Source organism: Trachemys scripta, chromosome 9, assembly GCF_013100865.1.
Source record: "Trachemys scripta elegans isolate TJP31775 chromosome 9, CAS_Tse_1.0, whole genome shotgun sequence".
NCBI lineage: Eukaryota > Metazoa > Chordata > Testudines > Emydidae > Trachemys > Trachemys scripta.
Genome location: NC_048306.1, coordinates 93435664 through 93456271, shown reverse-complemented (window position 1 = coordinate 93456271; position 20608 = coordinate 93435664). Strand labels below are relative to the sequence as shown.

At 41.9% G+C, this 20608-nt stretch overlaps 1 protein-coding gene across 1 annotated transcript in view; it reads left to right on the top strand.

Moving 5' to 3' along the window:
- Positions 1-19990, top strand: part of PEX5L (peroxisomal biogenesis factor 5 like) — a 163215-nt gene extending 143225 nt beyond the window's left edge. Inside the window, exons 8-14 of the mRNA XM_034782693.1 lie at positions 7136-7252; positions 9528-9671; positions 12133-12203; positions 13491-13688; positions 15626-15791; positions 16169-16326; positions 19256-19990. Of these exons, the coding sequence (XP_034638584.1) occupies positions 7136-7252; positions 9528-9671; positions 12133-12203; positions 13491-13688; positions 15626-15791; positions 16169-16326; positions 19256-19460 (1059 nt within the window). The 3' untranslated portion in view covers positions 19461-19990. The remainder of the gene's footprint in view (positions 1-7135; positions 7253-9527; positions 9672-12132; positions 12204-13490; positions 13689-15625; positions 15792-16168; positions 16327-19255) is intronic.
- The last annotated feature ends 618 nt before the right edge of the window (positions 19991-20608 follow it).

Below are 20608 nucleotides of genomic sequence, written 5' to 3'. Positions count from 1 at the left end.
CCGCCCCAAGCAAAAACAATTTTGGCCGCCCCCCCTTCCCGTTTTTTTCTTACCCCACCCCCGGCCCCGCCTCAACTCCACCCCTTCCCCAAATCCCCAGCCCTGCCTCCTCCCCCCAGGCTCTCAAGCCTAGGAGGGAGGGGGTGAAGCAGTGCGCGTGCCGCGGCCACTTGGAGTCTCCCCCTCTCTCCCAGGCTCTCAAACCTGGGAGGGAGGGCGAGCAGCAGCGCACGAATCAGCTGTTTCACGAGCCGTGGTGTGCGAGCGGCAGCAGCGGAGGTGAGCTAGGGCAGCCGGGGCACATTTTTAGGGGCGGCCAGAATGCCACCCCTAGAAATGTGCTGCCCCAAGCACCAGCTTGTTTTGCTGGTGCCTAGAGCCGGCCCTGAACAGACTACATAAAAAAGCACTAGCAAAGTCAGTACAAACTAAAATTTTCATACCGACAAAGACTTGTTTATACTGCTCTATATACTATACACTGAAATATAAGTACAATATTTATATTCCAGTTGATTTATTTTATAATTGTAATGGTAAAAATGAGAACGTCAGCAATTTTTCAGTACTACTGTGCTGTAACACTTTTGTAGTTTTATATCTGATTTTAAAGCAAGTCGTTTTTAAGTGAGGTGAAACTTAGGGTACACAAGACAAATCAGACTCCTGAAAGAGGTACACTAGTCTGAAAAGGTTGAGAGCCATTGCTGTAGATATCCAAAGGAGTGCAAGAATCTTTATATAATCCCCTTGACATTTTAATGACTTCAGGCAAGCACCTGTGATGTCATTGTAATGCAGATGAAAAAGTGCGTGGTACATTTCTTCACCGTCATTTCTTGCCGTTGATATTATTAACCGTCAGATCTATTGCAGTGTCATGGCCAGCTTCCCGTGTACGCAGTACCTGATAAAATGAGCCTGGGCCATATATTTGGTATTGCCATGCCCTGCTTGCCCTGAAACATTGTTTCTTGGTAAAGGATCAAGCAAGGGGAAGCCAAAACAAAACAAAGATGTCTCCTTTAAGAAGGTCTCTGGGAAAGAGCAGTCGTCAGGTTCCTAAGGGCCTTACCTCAGGGCCCCAGTTCAGAGCTCCCCAAATTTAGTGTCAGCAAATAAAGTCTCTGGATCCAAACAGGCTAGTCCCCTGGAGCCTGAGAGAGACCACAGTTTGCCTGGCTTCTAGGGCCCTCACTTCTGCTCAGCTCCTTCCTGTAGAAAGAGCCCCACCCCAGGGCAGGCTGGGGGATCCTTGAATACACCAGAGCTTACTTCAGCTGCCAACTGTAGACTGCTCCTTCAAGGGGTAGTATACCCCGCCACACACTTCTTCTCATGCACCCATTTACTGGCACCATCATAGGCCTGGGGACTTATTTGTTTGTCTGGTAATTTTCCGCACAGAGCCCTCCACACACTGGGACACCCATTCCCCTTAACACCAGCAGAGATCCCACTCACAGGCAAGAGTGGATTCTGTGCAGTTCACAGTGCTGATATTGCCAACATCAAATAACATGTCTATTCCCCCAGTACTCCAGCCTGGCTCCTCATGAAACTCATGGGGTATCCATGGAGGTTTTCAGGGCAAAGTGGGTAGCATGGTGCACTTCTGCACCGCTTCATCCTAGATACCTCCAATCTGACTTCTCTCTGTGAGCAGCAGCTGAGGGGACCCATAAAAATCCCAAAAGCTCTATTATTTTTCAGTTCCCCTAGAAACACAGCAGCAGCAAGAAAAAGAAAGGGAGAAAGATTAGCAAATATCTGCAGTGGCCAGAGATGGGACACTAGATGGGGATGTCACTGGTTTATTACACAGAATTCTTTCCCAGGGGTCTGGCTGGTGACTCTTGCCAACATGCTCATCGATTGCCATATTTGGGGTTGGGAAGGAGTTTTCTCCCAGGCAGCGGCGGCTCCAGGCACCAGCGCTCCAAGCGCATGCCTGGGGCGGCAAGCCGTGGGGGGCACCCTGCCGGTCCCTGCGAGGGCAGCAGTCAGGCAGCCTTCGGTGGCTTGCCTGCGGGAGGTCTGCCGGTCCCGCGGATTCGGCGGCAATTCGGCAGCTGGTACGCCGAAGCTGCGGGACCGGCAGACCTCCCACAGGCATGCCGCCGAATCCGTGGGACCGGGGACCTCCCGCAGGCAAGCCGCCGAAGGCAGCCTGCCTGCTGTGCTTGGGGCGGCAAAAAAGCTAGAGCCACCCGTGCTCCCAGGTCAGATTGAAGTTTTTTTGCCTTCCTCTGCAGTATGGGGCACGGGTCACTTGCTGGTTTGAACTAGATTAAGTGGTGGATTCCTTGTAACTTGACATCTTTAAATCAAGATTTGAGAGCTTCAGTAATTTACCCAGAGGTTAGGGACTTACTACAGGAGTGGGTCAGTGAGGTTCTAAGGCCTGTGATGTGCATGTCAAGCTAGATTATCATGATGGCCCATTAAAGTCTATGAGACTAACAGGGTTAATGTCAGCACAGTATGTACGAAACAGAATCTGCTAATATCTGAAATACATTAGCTGGTGTTATGTAATCTTTAAAAATATTCTGCACTTTCTATTCATCCAAGGATTTCAAAGTACATTACAAAAAACAATTATCAACTCTTGGGAGGTAATGCAGGGATACATAGGGATCACTTTACCTACCTCAAAATTGCAGCTAGCTCTGGAGTGGAGTATTAATATCCCACAGCAATACTACAAAGGATAAATAAATTATACCATATTTCATATCAATATGTGAACTTCATTGGGAGTTACAAACATGTAAAGAGAGCAGAATTTGGCCCATTGACTTAGATTTTAAAAAAATACAGTATCTTTGCTAATTATATGCAGAAAGAAGACAGACAAGTGGATTTTTAATAAGTTTTCCCCCCCACCCCCCGTCATTGGTCATATGAATGATTTTGCAAGAAATAATACTAAAAGCAGAATTTCACAGCTATAAATACTGAAGATCAATGTTTGTCACTGGTACCCTGAATTACCTGTTGTTCAAATGACAGCTTGTATAATGGCTGTATTAAAATTTACCTATATAAAGGACATTTTTATACAACCCCTGAATTAAACTCAGAATTCTTACCAAAAGACATGTGTGTCTTCTCTCTCCTTGAGTGGATGACACACATGGGAATCCTGATTCACAAAGAAATATGGCATGTACCATCAATGACCAATAATTGCACAGTTCAGACAGGTCTGAAGCTGTTGCTTATGATTATGGAGAAAAATACCAGATATTGGCATCCAGATACTGCAGTGATGGGCACATGAGCAATGCCTTGTTAGCACTCTAGATAGTGCATCTTCCTATAGACTATATAAACAGTCCTGTAAGGTGTAACAATCACTTGTCTATGAGCACAAGCCTTCCTATCCCTTTATATCTAGTGTCAAATTCTTGCACTGCTGACTCAACCTGGATTTAGTCTGCACGTTCCTCTGTCACTAAACTCCTTTGAGAAGACGTGTTGTTGCAAGTCACATTAGTACAGATGAGCTTTGGCCAGACTCAATACTTTGCTCATGATACCTCTGTGCATATCAGGAGTGCACATAGGGATGAGCCTTACAGTCTTTATAAGACCTTCAGTACCTCTCTCCTCAAATAGTCCTATCACAATCATTGAGATTAGTCACACTAACACCTTACTGCCAAAGCAAACTCAGGTACTGAGCATTTAGTAATTTCAGTGCAATGAAGATCTGGCCATCCAGTGAATTTTCCCAGCAGAAGGAACTGGAGCATATCTCCAAAGGCTTAGAGATGCACTCTTCTTTGGGATTACTTGTCCCCATTTTCTCCTAATGGTGAAAATGTGGCACCTTAACTTGGAGACTCTTTTTTTCTGCGGAGGTGCTTGTATTTCTCAGCATGATTTGTGGCAACCACAGTCATTGCTTCACTCTGTTTATTACAGCCACTAAATCTCAGTCTGATTTCAGACTCTTAATGTGCTTGTTCTGTAGTTGCTTCTTTTCCTTTCCTTTGAACTTCTCACTGTTCTCATTGCTATAATATTTAACCAGCTACTACAGGTCTCTCTCTGATACAGCATATGATGCAATGTTAGGATTTCTCTTCCTGTATCACACAGCCTCATTTACATTATTCCACTTGAGTAAACATCCTGACTGTAAGGGTATGTCTACACTGCAAAACAAAACAACCTCTCCCCCCCAAAACCAGCCCCACTGCAGTATATCTCAGAGTCTGCATCAACTGACTTGGGCTTGCGGGGCTCTCGCTACAGAGCTAATAGCAGTGTAGACATGCCTGCTTACGCTAGAGCCTAGGCTCAGAGACAGACCCTCTTTCCCCCTTGCTGGGTTTCAGAGCCTGGGCTCCAGCTCATCTACACTATTTTTAGCCCTGTACAGCAAGCTTGAGTCAGTTGACCCAGGCTCTGAGACTCGCTGCCACAGGTTTTTATTTGCAGTGTGGACGTACCTAAACTTTCTACCTCCTCCTCTATGAATCTGAGAGTTAATGCTCAATACACCAAAAAGGCATGGGATACTGATCCTCTTCTGAGCTGTTTTATCTGCATTCTTTAGCATCATATGTGCTCAGTTGGTTTTTTGGAAGGGACAAACTTTACTGCATTCATTTTATGTAACAATTTGCTTCTATTGCCAACAAGATGCAGCCTAAGCTACAGCAAATCCTGCGTCACAGAGAACATATGCTACCTATGTGATAAGGGTTTCATGTTAAAGGAACACACCTATGAGAAATGAAATTTAATTACATCAGGGTCCAAACCTGCCATCCTCATTCACTCCAAGTAGTTGGATTATTCATGGAGAGAAGTACTGTTCAGTGTGAGAGAGTGGCAGAATCAGACCTGTGACGGAAAGGAACTGAATGTTTATTATGTATTTGAAGTTACATCAACAGCCAAAGAAATTAGGGTGGGTGCTGTGGGAATTTTATAAATCTAAATTAAATAAAATATCTCTCTTTATCCTAAGAGAGAAGGTCAAAATTGTGTCTGAATGGAATCCAGCTACCACAAGGGAAAATATATTACACCTTCTCACCAGATTTCACCTCTTTACAAAAAACAAAGCAATGGTTCAGATCCTCTGCTACAACCATAAAGTGCACTCCATAGCTCAGGATGGGAGCTTCAAACGTAGCTTTTGTGCTTTCCGAATCCTGTCCTTGCTGAACACCAAGATGATCCCCTGGCATAATTTGGAGCAGGCTGAGGGCTGCTGCAAATTATACCCACTGCCAATGGCCACAAGAGGCCAATACTACAACCAGAGATGACTGGGGCATAGCACCATCCAGTCCATGCCCCTATTCCCAGACATTCCTCCTCATGGGCTGCAGAGGAATTCCAATGCTGGCTCTACACCATGATCCTCCCATGGTGAGTTATGATGTCTCCATGTCCAAATTCTGCTAGGAATATGGTACAAAACCTCTGCCTCGCTCCTGTGGAGCTGGGCCTAAATGTTAGAAAGTCTGCAAATGAACAGCTGACACATCCAGCCACTTCTTCATAGCCATATAATCACCGATCATTCGTAATCACTCCAACTGGCTGCACTGCCCACACAACGTTAACTCCCAAGCTCCCCATGGCAATGGGAGCTGGGGTCAGGCATCTTCTTGATATGCAGTGGAGTGAAAGGAAACCCATTTATGGCTAAGCCACTAAAAATTTAATGAATAAATGTTTCGAGTGCTTAACATTTATAACACATGAGCGCTTGAGTAGCTCAACTGTCAATTACAGAGCCTCATAACTTCCCAAAACTTCGGAGCTAAACATGCTCATTGCCTCCACTGAGTTCCTAAGTTCTCCCAGGTAGTGGGAGTGAAGAGGCAGACAATGACTATACAGCTCCTTAATGTTTTGGGGATGTCCTGAAACACTGGGTCTTAGCCACACCAATGAAGTGTTTATGCCTTAAAAATTGTAAGTGCGGATTGTGAAAGTAATTTCCAAATTTAAATTAGTAAGTAGCTAAGAATTTTAAGCATTCCAAGTGCTGATGGATTATCACCAGCGCTGCAGTTGATGATTTAGTGCTATAAACACCTGTTTCTGACTCACCTATTTTTATTTTCATCAAGAAGCAATATGGCAAGCAGAGCCACAGACAGGAAACATGTTCTGAATATAATAATCTTGAGTTTATATAGCATCTTTTATCACCTCTCCAAAGCTCCCACCACTTCCACTGCATTGAGCTTGATTGTATGGGCTTTTTTAGGGATGAAGTGATAAGATCCCAATTTTTTTTCCTACAGAAACATGGCATCATTCACCAGTCTATCATACGCACTATTATGACTTTAGATTTAAAGGGATAATGTCAAGTAGTTCAAAGCCAAAAATCTGACCTCCCTTAAAATTCTTATCTGCTGGTAATCTCTGGTTTGGTTTTACACTTGCGACTGATTTAGCAGTGTCCTTTAGATACTGTGAGCTAGTTTCTAACACTAGGTGCATGGAAATCAATCTCAGAGAAGAACCTTAACGGAAGGATTTTTTTAACAACATTTTATTCTTTCAGCTGATAGCCTCACTGCACTTAGACAAACATTAAGATTCACAACCCTGATCTGAGGTAGGCAAGGATTATATAGCTCAGAATATCAGGATTTAGACTAGACAGACAAGGGGGAGGTAGTAACTTTTATCGGACTAGCGTCTGTTGATGAAAGAAACAAGCTTTCAAGCTCCACTGAACTCTTCTTTAGAGATGAAAATTTGTGATTTGCCTAAAATCATACAGTAAATTAGGGGAAGAGCTCCTAGTCATGGGTGCTAACACCTAGATCATACAGTACTTCTAAAATGTCACTGAAACTTCTAACTAAGGAGGACACGGGAGCCTTGCCTAATCCAAAAAGGATTTTACACCAAACGGGCCCCAAGATGTTCAGAAAACATGAGTTACTCCTCAAATCTGTCATTGTTGCCTTTCACCTTTTGTCACTTAAACTTACAACCTTGAAAATTTAACACCAACTGAAGTCATTTGAAGATGACCCTGTATATAAGTTTTCATATTTGGAGGATCAAAAGCAGGTGGCATTTTCTTAGAAAGTTTCTTTAATTTCTCTCTTTCTTCCCCTTGCCCCTTTTCTTTTTTTCCTAGTCAGACACAGAGTTTTGGGATAAGATGCAAGCTGAATGGGAAGAAATGGCTCAGAGAAACTGGATTTCAGAGAACCAAGAAGCGCGTGGCCAAGTAACTGTCTCGACCAGTGAGAAGGTAACATCAGTAACCCGCTAACACAGCACATCGTTTCTGTGCAGGTTTTAGAGTCACTCTCCTTGGTGTCTATGAGAGGAAAACAAGGAAATTCCTCCTCACAACTACACACTACCTGCCACTAAGGCGAGAATTTCTCAAAAGAGCTCAGCTCCCATGTAGGCACTTGAGTAAGAGTCATATTTTCACAAGAGTGCAGCACTCTGAGAGCATGTTGGGATCTGAACTCTTTGGAAAATCTGGCTATAAGTGTCACAATAGGAGCGGCTAGGTGCTGAGCACTTTTGAAACCAGGCCCTAAATTAAGAGTGTTGGGCATTTGAAAATCTGGCCCTATGTGTTCAACAACTTCCCATCCTAGGAATGAATTTCTCTCTCCCCACTCCCCATCTCCTTTATGTATTTTTCTTTGATTTATATTCTCATTTTCTCCATATATTAAAACACTCTTTACCTTGCATTGGCAGGAAGGTGGATTGGACAACCCTAAAATTCTGATCCCTATGATTTATGACCCAGTTTCTATAGTCCTTATTCAGGCATTCATTTATCTCCCTCAAAAGCACGTTGCCTGAGAGCACATCCACTCCAGGCAGAGATGACCAGGCTTCATTGGCTGACACAAGCTGAGTCGCAGTCGCAGAGTGAGGCAAACCCTGTTTCAAACCTAAAACAAGCTCAAGTGCTTGCAATACAGAGTTGCCCCTTGGGTGTTCATTGAAGGTTTTATGCTATTTCATATGTGCAAGCACTGAACTGACATGGAGGTGAAAGCACTGGGGGAGGTTAGTCCATGCGAGACATGCTCTTTATGCCAAAGTTTGATATATTTAGTGCACACTGGGACCAATCCTGCTCCCATTGAAATGGATGGGGTCCACTGTGTAGGAAGTGACTATCTCCTAAGTATAATACTTTTGTGAAGGGTTCCTCCTGGGGTGCCACCCGGAACTGGGGTACCACAAGCCCTTTGACCCACCAGCCTGGGCTCCCTCTCACACTGTGCTACTGTGACAAGTTGCAACGCCTTGCAAGCCAACACTTTCACCAGCATTAACACAGGTAGGGACACACCCAGCTGCAGTTACATGCAGGCTCTCTAACCACCAGCTTCCCAGCCTAGGACCCCAGGGCAGTACCATCCTCCCCTAGTCAAATCTGTCCAGTATATGGGTTTAATACCTGGTTTGCCTCTTCCTCAATGTGAAGAGACCAATGCATACTTGTGATAATCAAGCCAAGATTTTCCCCAAGCACTCCAGTCAAAGCTCGCTGGTTTGGATTAAAACATAAAATCTATCTTTTGTAGTTAATACATTTAATTTAAGTGATTATAAGTGATAGCAAACAGATCAAAGCAGATTACCTAGTAAATAAATAAAATGCAAACTAAGTCTAAGATACTAGAAAGATAAGATATGAACTAAAATTCTCATCCTGAGTGATAAATAGGCTGGCAGATTAAGGCACAAGCTGCATTTGCTTTGCAGCGTGGGTTTCCCAGGTTTTCATACACAGGCTAGAAGTCTCTTTAGCCTGGGGCCATCACTTCCCCCAGTTCAGTCTTTGTTCCTCAGGTGTTTCCAAGTGTGTTGTTGTAGGGAGAGTGAGGTACCGTCATGATGTCATTTCCCCCTTTTATACCTTCTTCCCACTTCCTGGAAAGCTCTTTTGCTGTGATCTGGGTCAAACAGTTCCCATTGTGTAGTGCTATCTCTGAGAGGTTTCTGTTGTATACAATACCTGGGGAAATCCTTGTGCTTGTGTGCATTTCCTCAATAAGCCATTAACATTGTTTGGACTTTTTACTGTTTTTACCTGAAAGGCTGCTTGTGGGTGTTTTCAACCTCACAACATGTTTCAGTAACACATACAGAGCCAAACTGCATAACTTCACATATGATAGCACATACAATCCAACAAGATATTAATGTCTAGCAGATAAAGACCTTTAGAATGATACCTCACAAGGCATACTTTGTGCAAAACATATCCTAATTATATGGCAGTGGTGAATAAGGGAATGCCAGGGTGTCACAACTTTCTTGGAAACTAGGGTAAATATAAAGGGCCAGTAATAAGTGCCCTGGTCTGTTGGATGTGAACCACATCATTTTACACTTTTTTTATTGAAACTTTACAAGGGAACGCGTACCATTTTCATGCAGCAAAGAAGTTTTACACCTCGCTGGGAAATAATAAGCTATTTAACTGTATGTGCTTAACATTCCTTGCTACTGTGTTTCATCACTGGACCATTAACTGTCTGCTCCAGGGCTATTATTTTCATACCGAAAACCCTTTCAGAGACTGGCCTGGTGCATTTGAGGAAGGACTGAAAAAACTGAAAGAAGGAGACCTGCCCCTCACTATCTTATACATGGAGGCTGCCATTCTACAAGATCCCAGTGATGCTGAGGTATTCACTCCCCTGCCTTTATCTAGGGAGGGGAAGCAGCTACAAGTGTCTCACTTCACCTAGCATAGCAAGGATGGGGAGGATTCAAGGTCAAAACTTTTGGCAGTGGTTTTTGCGTGAAATAAAATGGAAGGTAACAATGTGTAAGGAGCATCATATACTTTGAAATTAATTAAGCAGAGCTGATCAAACAATGAAAGCTTATTTTCGCAGTTTCAAAACTTTAAAGCTGTTATTTGAAGATGTTAATCAGTTTATTAAAAATTATTTGACATGACCATCAAAATTTTTCAGTTACCAAAAATTCTGGCAAATAAAACAATGTTTATAACCATTTTCAATCAAATATATATTCAATCAATATATATATTTTAAAGTATTTCTTTTGTTTTGTTTCTATTTTGGGGTGGGGGGGGAAACATTCCAACAGTTTCACAAAAAATTCCATTGTAGAAAAAGACCATTTTTCAATTCAAAAAAATTTCCACCCCGCTCTAGAATTAAGGTATTCTTCAAATCTGTATTGCAGGTTCCTAGCAAACATTACAGCATTTTTATTTGTAAACAGTAATCTCAGAAATACATAGGAATACTGGCTAATGAGTAAGGAAATGGAAGATTCTGAGATATGCCAGAGAAAGTTAATTGTAGTTGATACTAGCATACAGCAAAAGCTAGGACTGTGATATATTTCAAGGCTGCATGGCTGAAAGTGCTCCATCTGCTGTGTGTTTCGGGTATCTAATGTTAAAAGGCAGTGTGAATTATTTGAATTTTAGAGCTGAAATTGATGTGTGGGATGTGGGAGCAACAAAAAATAGCCTAGGAGTGGTAGAAAGGAAGAGCCAAAGACCAAGTCTTATAGGGCAGCAAGAGAAAGGATTTCACAATGTACCTGACTGACATGATGCAATTAGGAGCAACATGAAGCAGAAATAAGCCACTTACCTCAGGTGCCATTAAAATACTGATATTTACTATACTGCAGTATTTGTCATACTTAGAAATCATAAAGATAATGGAATGTCAAGAATTGAATAGGCCCACTGAATGTTTATTATTTGCATTAAAGGCTGTGTTACAAGCACAATTTCAGCCTGTATATTTGTCACAGGGTGGTCTACTCACTGCTGTGTGATGGGTCCTTCTGGTGCTTAGCTCCGCCCAGTTCAGTGCCCCCTTCCTTCTCACAGTACAGCTGCCTCATGACTCAGCCCTCCGGCCAAATCACTCTCTATTTTCCCCTTCCGGGCACATTTTTTCAGAGTCCTGCACTGGCATCCACACGCCCACTGCACTGACTACATCACTCCCACAGCATCTCAGGCAGTCTTCCTCTTCACTGCCACTAGCAATCCCATTCTGCAGTGGATGCTAGGGGAACCCAGACCCATCCTCTACACTGGGCTCCAGTCCAGGGCCCTATAGCGAGCAGTTAAGGTCTGCAGCTACACTAACCTTACTACTTCAACCCTTCACTATTTCTACTGTGCTTCTCCAAGCTTTTCATTCTTCAGCCTTCCTAGTCAGACTCTCTCAGGCCTACTAAGGTTCTTCCTGGGTTCCTATGCCCCATCTTTCTCCCTTACCTCAGGGGGAGAGATTGCAGATTTCCTCCCATGCTGCTGACAGCCTCCTGGCTTTATAGAAGCCCCACCTGTTCCCTCAGAGGTGAGCTTCCTCCTAATTAGCTCCCACCCCACAGCCTAAATCTTATGCATTTGCAGCTTAATTGGCTGATTGGGACCACCCCATTTAATTCAGGTCTTCCAGGGCAGGCATGGGGAGTACACCTCATCCCAGTACTTAAAAGCTATGACTTTTTTGGGAGAAGGGCATTCCTTTCATGGTGCAAGGGTGTATGGGGCAAAATATTAGGGGACCAGATACTCAGCTGGCATAACTTGCTATAGCTTCCCTGAAACCAGTGGAAAAGAAAGAGAAAGAGTGGGATTCAACATAGTACTCTAAAGTCTGTCTTTAGATATGCACGGGCCACTGCACCTAAAATCAACAGAAGTGGTTGTGTATGTGCATCTGAGTCCCACTGTGTCTACTGCTGTATGTACCTGATGCAACAAAATGATGCTGTAGAATCCCCCTCACACTGTAGGGGTGAGATTATTTTCTTCCGCATTTTCAGATAAAAGCTTGAAACATCAGAATCCATTTAGAATGTGTAATAACTCACCTGTGAGAAAACAGTATGGGATCTGACAGCGTAGAATCACCATTGACTTAAATGGGAACTTCCCATGGATAAACGTGGCCTAAAGATATCCAAAATCACTTTGCTTTGTACTGTTGGTGTATTGGCAATAGAAGTACTGTAGTCAGGCCAGTGTTGGATACATGCTGCTGTCTATATGTATCCATTTATTTAAGTAAGCATAGAGATATTGTTCTGTGATTCCAATTGCACTTGGGGACATATCATAAAATAACAGTTATTATTTTGCAGGCCTGGCAGTTTCTTGGTATAACACAGGCAGAGAATGAAAATGAGCAGGGAGCTATTGTCGCCCTCCAAAGGTAGATGAAGATATTTGCAAAATAATGGATCCCATCAATATTAGTTAATGGATGCCTGTGTGTATTTCATCTCACACTTGTGTTCTGACCTTTTACATTTAATTGGGGGGGAGGGGGAATGACTGGCATACAGAAGTGATATGCTACCTCTAGTCTCCATAGTAACTCCGGAGGCGTGATTTTGCATTCCTATGGAGTTAATGGCAATATTAAATCTCATATTTAATTAAATAAATGGAAACACAAAAGAAAACCTACATGTCACAACAAACCTGAATTAGGCACAACGCAAATAAAATGTCTTTTCAATATTCTAGACACTTGATATATTTTCTAAAGGTTTCTGTCTTAATGAAAATGTTTCCTTAATTGGATGGAGATCCTCAGCCACTGAATACTAATTGATGGAGAACTTTGCTAGGTTGATGGGAATATAATGATCACGCTATACCTGTTAAGTAAATGCCTATTCCTAAATACCAGAGTTATTATTCTGCCTTTATCTGTAGCGAGTGTTGCTGCACTATATTCTGTTTCCACTTGTAGCCAAGTATACACTCCAAACTTAATTGCATTAGCGATGTTAACATTCAAGCCAATTTACCTAAGGATACTTCAATTACTGTAACTCATTCATATGTAATGTCATCTTTTCCTTATCTGCACAGAAATCCAAAGGGTTCCCTGACAAGTTTGTTTGTCCCTGATAGGTTGAAACATTCAGCAATGCCACTCACAGATACAGCAGACCAGATTCCCCTGTGCATTATCCTGGTGTAAAGCTGGAGAAAGTCTATGGAAGTCCGTGGCTTTATAAAGGTGTAGCTGAGAGCAGAATCTGGCCCAACAATTCTATTGAAAAGGATGGGCTTTGGTTTCAATCTTCAAAATATCTTTTTACATAGCCAAATGCCTTCTACAAGTGCCCACTTCTAGATTACTCAAAAGTCTTCTATTTGTTTACTAGGCAGGTGCTATTAAAAAAAGGCTTCCTCCCACATTTGCTATGCCATGCTGATAACAGAAAGTGTGGGGAGGATTAGCTTTTTATTTATATAACACCATAGTCGCAGATGGCACATAACACACAAAAACAAGGCAAGTTCCCTGCTCCAAGATCCTGCTATCCTTATTAATGTGAGTGGCTCTTTACACACACCAGCAGTCCTCTGGAAGCCAGTAGCACTACTTTTGTGAGTAAGGGTTGCAGGATCAGGCCCTATGTTGGAAGAATTGATGCACTGCATTTTGCTAAAAGAAACTAAGATATTTTTCTTCTCTGTTTAGGTGCTTGCAGCTACAGCCAAACAACTTAAAAGCTCTGATGGCCTTGGCTGTGAGCTACACTAATACTGGCCATCAACAGGAAGCCTGTGAAGCTTTAAGAAACTGGATAAAGCAAAACCCAAAATACAAGTATATCATGAAGAGCAAAAGAGGGTCTCCAGCACTTACCAGGAGAAAGTCTGAGCCATCAAAAGAAAGGTAAACCTGGATTAGCATCCTGAAGAAATTAGGCCCAGATTCCCTAAGGTATTTTGGCTTCTAACTTCCATTGATTTCAATGGAGTTTCTCAACTGTACAGTGCACTGCTCAGCTTTTTTAAGTTACATAGGAATATAAGAATTTTGATCCCTGATAAGACCCAACAAAATGATGCTGTAGAATCCCCCTCACACTGTAGGGGTGAGATTATTTTCTTCTGCATTTTCAGATAAAAGCTTGAAACATCAGCATCCATTTAGAATGTGCAATAACTCACCTGTGAGAAAACAGTATGGGATCTGACAGGCCATTATCCTGTCTCTGAGGAAAGTGTAAGAGTCCTCCAGTAAGCATACGTGGGATACTCTTCCCCTTATTGGGTCTCATTCTGGTGTCTAATAGTTGGAGATTAGTTTAAGCCCTGAAGCATGAGATTTACTATCCCTTCAACAAAATTTATAATTAATTATAACTCTGGGTGTTCTTGATATCCACATAAATGACCAATTCCTCTTGGGGAATCTTGCTAAATTCTTGGCCACAATGACTCCCCGGTGATTTCCTAACAGGGGCGGCTCCAGGCCCCAGCGCACCAAGCATGTGCCTGGGGCGGCAAGTCGCGGGGGGCGGCCTGCCAGTCGCTGTGGGGGCGGCAGTCAGGGAGCCTTCGGCGGTACGCCTGCGGGAGGTCCGCCGGTCCCGCGGCTTCAGTGGCAATTCGGCGGCGGGTACACTGAAGCCACGGGACCGGAGGACCTCCCGCAGGCATGCCGCCAAATCCATGTTACCAGCCGGACCTCCCGCAGGCGCACTGCTGAAAGCCGCCTGACTGCCGTGCTTGGGGCGGCAAAATACATAGAGCCGTCCCTGCTTCCTAAACAATCCCAAGCTTTTAAATCTCTCTTCATATGAGAGTTTTTCCAGACCCTTGATCATAGCCCTTCTCTGAACCCCTCTAATCTTGCAGTATCTTTTTTTGAGACGGGGTGACCAGTACTGCACACAGTATTCCAGATTAGGCTGTACCACTGGTTTATAGACATTATGATATTCTCCACATTACTGTCCAGAAAGAGTCAGAAAAACAATTCCAATTAAAGTGATTAAATCATTGGATCAGGAAAATCTTTTTTAAATATGGTGTAGTATCCGTGTGAACACACACAAGCACATAGTCCATTCAGAACATTTAGAAGTTGTTCTGCAGTAGACCCTTTACCACCAGTTCCTATTGTTATTTTGCTAGTTGGTCTAAACGTTAGATTTCCACTTACATTAGTGGTGAAAGGTATCTATTTCTGAACTTTTTAAAAACCTTCAGCAACTTCTTCATAGACCAAAATGCTGGGAGGATTCCGTTTAGTGCCATTTAGAAATGGGTCATTATGTTTATTATTGTTATCTTGTGCTAGCAAGATCATTTTGACTAAGCAACAATAAAATAGGGAACTTCTACTGAATGATGAAGTGCGTTATATTGGGCTTAATCCAAAGTCTGTGAATTTAGGAATCTAAATTTTGGCATCTGTCTTTGAAATCTTGGCTGTAGATTTCAAAATCTTTATCTAAGACTCTTGAGGATTGATTACCATTTTTGCCAACCTGGTTCCTTGCTTTAACCTTGAGAGCAGCCCCTAATCCATTTTTTAGGGTGCCCGAGAGAATTGATCCAGCTTCAACAGCTCTTATAGCCCGTATTTTAGATATGCCTGAGTTTTCAGCAGCACTTTGGCTTAGTGCTGGTAAACCTTTGACCTCTAATGGCCAGTTCTCAACCAGAGTCGGAACAAGTCATTACAACAATCGAGCTGAAGCTGTCTATTTGCATAGGTTTTAGAGGAGTATAAAGACTTGAGTTGCTGGCTGTGCAGTAGATGGTGCAGCATTTACAGAGAATGGTAAATGCAGCTTGGTGTTATTTTTCACCCTTTTCTAGTTCATTACTCGAAGAAGTAAAGGAAGTGTACCTGGAGGCAGCTCACCAGAATGGTGAGATGATAGACCCTGACTTGCAAACAGGACTTGGAGTGCTTTTCCATCTGAACAGAGAATTTAACAGAGCAATAGACGCATTTAATGCTGCCTTAACTGTTCGGCCAGAGGTACCTATTAAACTTTTTTTGTAATGCAAAATCATCATTTTACAAGCCACTCTCTTCCTTTCCCACTTGAAGCTGACCAGTATTAATGAGATGTCTCTTCAGCCATTAAAATTTTAATACCTGAAATAGAAATGTTAATTGCAAGAGAGCCCTAATGAGAAACAGATTTATGCATGTCCAATTTTTGGCTGCACACTGATTAATTGGAGTAATTTTATGAAGTTGTCTAGAATCATGTGTCAGAACCTCACATTCCACACCAATTAACAGAGGGTACAAGTATTTTCTGTACTGATCATTACTTTTGTGGGGGGAAGGGAAGGTCTCATATCCTTTTGTCTTAAACCAATAGTAGAAAACTCTCATTTTGTTATCAGGACTATTCATTATGGAACCGCCTTGGAGCAACCTTGGCAAATGGGGATCGAAGTGAGGAAGCTGTGGAGGCATATACTAGAGCTTTAGAAATTCAGCCAGGCTTCATTAGGTCCAGATACAATTTGGGAATAAGCTGCATCAACCTAGGAGCTTACAGGTGAGTTATGAAAAGAATATCAACATTTAAAGCCAAAAGTAAGGTGGCTTCTAAAAACTGAAAATTTATTTTTGAGCTAGAAGTCTATAACATGTATTCTGATCTTTGTTTAATTTAAGATATTGTTATACTCTTTGGAGGAATGTAAAGCACTTTGGACTATGGGATAATATTCATTGTACAATATAATAAAACAATTGAAGAGTATGTTATAAAAAGGTAAGGCCCCAGTTCAGCAAGGTACTTAAGCACATGAGTAGTCCCAGTAGACTCAATGGGACTAATCATGTACTTAAGTGCTTTGCTGAATCAGGGCCTACGATCCAAATATCTCATTTTGTCAGAACAAATTTTATCAGGCAACAGGAGGCAACAAAGACAGAGCACTGGGCTGGGAGTCAGGAGACCTTGGTTTCAGAGCTGATTTGGGGGGAAAGTTCCCAATGAATAATTTCAACAAAAATGAAAAAAATTGTTTTTCATCTAAATTTTTCTAAGACTTTTTTGGAGTTTTTGTCAAAAAAAATGAAAGTTTGGGGAAAAAATGTTCTTCAGTTGCAGAAAGTAGAAAATATTAATCAAAAACTGACATTTCACTTGGAAATTTTCATTCTAACAAGTAGCCATTTTCACTGGAAAAACTTTAATGGAAAAATTTTGACCATCTCTCCTGAGGTCATTTCTGGCTCTTCCACTGACCTTCTGTGTTTCCTTGGGCAAATCCCTTGATCTCTCAGACTCATTTTACCATTTAAAATGAGAACAATATTACTTACCTTCCTTTGCAGAACGTTTGGCAATCTATGGATGAAAAGCACTAAGTGTCAGTTGAGATTTTCAAAACAGTGCAAGTGATTTTATCTTCCATGAAACTTAAAATCAATAGAAATATTTCTGTAATTTAAAAAATAAAATGAAAACAGTTGATTTTAAAACATTAAATGTTTCTTTGCAACACTAATAATGCAGCACCGTGAATTTGAAAGTGAAAATGAAAACGAATATTGATTTGCATCGCCCAAACTGAACAAAATGTGAAGTAACAATTATTATAATTACTTCATTTTCATCCCTAATGAGGCATAACATGCTGTATCAAGCAGACAAACTGGGTGATTCCAATAGCTAGCAACACTATTCCTCTACCCACAAAGATGAAATTAAAAAAAACAAAGAAATGCAGATGCCCACTTGAAATAGTTCAATCTACATGTTAGTTTGAAGTCTTGTCTATACATGAAAATTAAACCAGATAAAGTAGGGGAATAAAGTAGGGGATTAACTATTCCTGATTAACTCCATATATGGACACTCTTATTCCAGAATAATAGTGCCTAATTCCAAAGTGGATTATCTAATTTGGAATAAGACTCTCTTATTCTAGAATAAGAGCATCCACACATGCAATTAATCAGGAATAATTATTCCAGAATAACTCCCCATCTAGACAAGCCCTTACTAGGGAAGGGGTGTCTTAACAGAACGGTACAGTACCTAATTTTCTGTAACACTTACACACTCAGTACAGACAGCTTTCAAAACAGTGATTTCGGGCCAGATCCTGGCATATGTTCAAAAGCAAAACTCATAGACAGGGCTCCAGGCACCAGCTTCTCAAGCAGGTGCTTGGGGCGGCCGCTCCGGAGAGGGGCGGCACGTCTAGGTATTCGGCGGCAATTTGGCGGACGGTCCCTCACTCCGCCTGGGAGTGAAGGACCTCCCGCCGAATTGCCGCCGCAGATTGCGATCATGATCGCGATTGCGGCTTTTTTTGTTTTGTTTTGTTTTTTGTTTTGGCTGTTTGGGGCGGCCAAAACCCTGGAGCCGGCCCTGCTCATAGACCTTCAGTATATTGCCAAACCAAACCCAACCATTCAAAAATCATGAGTCAGATGCCAAGAAAAATCAGGAGATTAAAAAAAAAGATGTTGGGTTCTATTTGTTTGTCTTCTGGTTTTTGAACCTTTAGGACTACTATGTTCCTTTTTGTAATTATTTCAGGAGGAAGCCAAACAGTTTGGTTTATTTCCTGGAAATAAAGTCCCACATACCCATTTACCATTAAATGCATATTCCAGGCACTTGGTTTATTTGAAAGTGGGGATTTTGCCCTTTAGTGGCTTGGGTGGGCACCAGGAAGGGGCCGGGCTGATGCTTGCCATCAAAATGCCTAGCCAGTGAACTGGTGTGCCAGCCAGCCTTGTTCGCTTCTATCTTAGGTTTTTATATGGCCCCATCAGTGCAGTCTCCAAGCACCTCACAGTCATTAAGTATTTATCCTCACAACACCCCTGTGAAATGGGGAAGTGCTATTATCCCATTTTACAGAAGGGCAACTGAGGTCCAGAGAGACTAAGTGACTCATCCAGAAAATCTGTGATGGAGCAGGGAATTGAACCTGGGTCTCCCAAGTCAGTACTCAAACGACTGGACGATCCATACATGCCAATCAGATCATAAAACAAGATGGTCTCTCTCCATAAATCCCTTTCCTGAAAGTCTATGGCTCAATATACATTTCATACACAGACCAGGTTCTCTGTGTGAATCAAGGGTAAAATCCAGGTCTGTGTAAAAAGAGTCCCAAGTGTCAACAATACAATTAAGATAACAAGGCACATGTATAATGGGATTCATAACCACACTAAGGAAAATTTCCCCAGGCACTTGAGTAGGTTCATCTCTGCATCACTACACAAGTGCAGCCTTTTTGATACATAACAATGAAGTCTTGCAGCAACACTTTTGTCCGGAATTGTTAAAGGCAGATCAAGCAAGAATACTACAAAGAGATTATGGTCTCCCATGTTGTCAGATGTGTTTGATTTTACTGTAATGCCTTAGAAGGAAGACAAAATATACTTTATTTTTTAAACAAAAGAGATTATGTTGTAATATGCGGATGTTGCCTTTCTTTCCTCCCCCACAGAGAAGCTGTCAGCAATTTTCTCACTGCTCTCAGTTTGCAAAGAAAAAGCAGGAATCAACAGCAGGTTCCCCAGCCGGAAATTTCAGGCAATATCTGGGCAGCTCTCAGAATCGCTCTGTCTATGATGGACCAGCCAGAACTATTTCAAGCCGCTAATTTGGGTGATCTGGATGTTCTGTTAAGAGCTTTTAACCTAGAGCCATAAAAAAAACAAAAGCAGCCAAGTCACTAAGATGTATTAGGAAATACAAAACTCTTTCATTACCAGTTTCAAAATGACCAAGGACACTTTCCAAAAGATCGTGGGCCATAGAACACTAGGGGAAGTTCTACCAGACATCACCCAATTCCTGGAAATCTTCAAAAGCACAAAACTTTGTAAATACTATTGAACTCAAATGAAGGATTAAAATGAACAGCAGCTAATCTGACAAAGACCTGACCTAGATGAAGCAGTCATACCCGAAGAACCTTCATCCCATGCAAGATATGCATATATATACACTCACACCTATACAGAGAAAATATATTTAAGACAAAACCTAATAATCATTGTTGCACATTAGAGTGGGAAGCAGCACATTGAAGGAACCTTATTGCCCATTGCACTAAATTGACACCGCACGCCCCTACAATGTGGAGTCCCTATACTTTTGTTTGTTTGTTGGCCACTCTCTTCAAGGTCCTACTTCCACATAGCTCTGACAGGAGGTACATGTATGGTAGACATATTTTGTGATGAATAGATTCGCTGGCAATCAATAAGGGCTGTAAAGGTACCTTGATTCAATTTTACTTTTGGACCTAATTCACAGGCCCTCGGAGATGGAATTCAAGAGGAATTCTGCACATGGAGGATTTACAGGGTTGGGCTCTTTCTTTACTAGAGGGATGAGCTTTGTAAGCAGAAGCAGTAATTTGCACTAGAATTGTTGTTTGTACCAATTACGGCCCCAATCCTGCAAAGAGCAGGACGCTGCCTATGTGGAGGTCCTGGTAGGTTTCAGGTCTGTGTATGTGCATAAGCACTTTAATCTTTTTGTAAATGTATGCTGTGCTTTTATTTATTTTTAAAGTAGGAACAAAAGATTTAAGGCGATATATATATATATATATAGCCATGTTGGCATAAAGGACCAAATATAACTTCTTGACACTAGATAGCTTTCCAAATCCTAGTGTTAAAAATGCAAATAGGGTATCAGTTATAATCTCAAGTGAATAGAATATTTATTATGCACGTACCAGTAGTTTCACACACACACAAAAATACAGATTAACTGGAGGTAAATGTCATCTTAGAAAAAAAAATGAATCTCTTCCTTCAGCTTTCCGCAGGAACTAAAGAAGAAC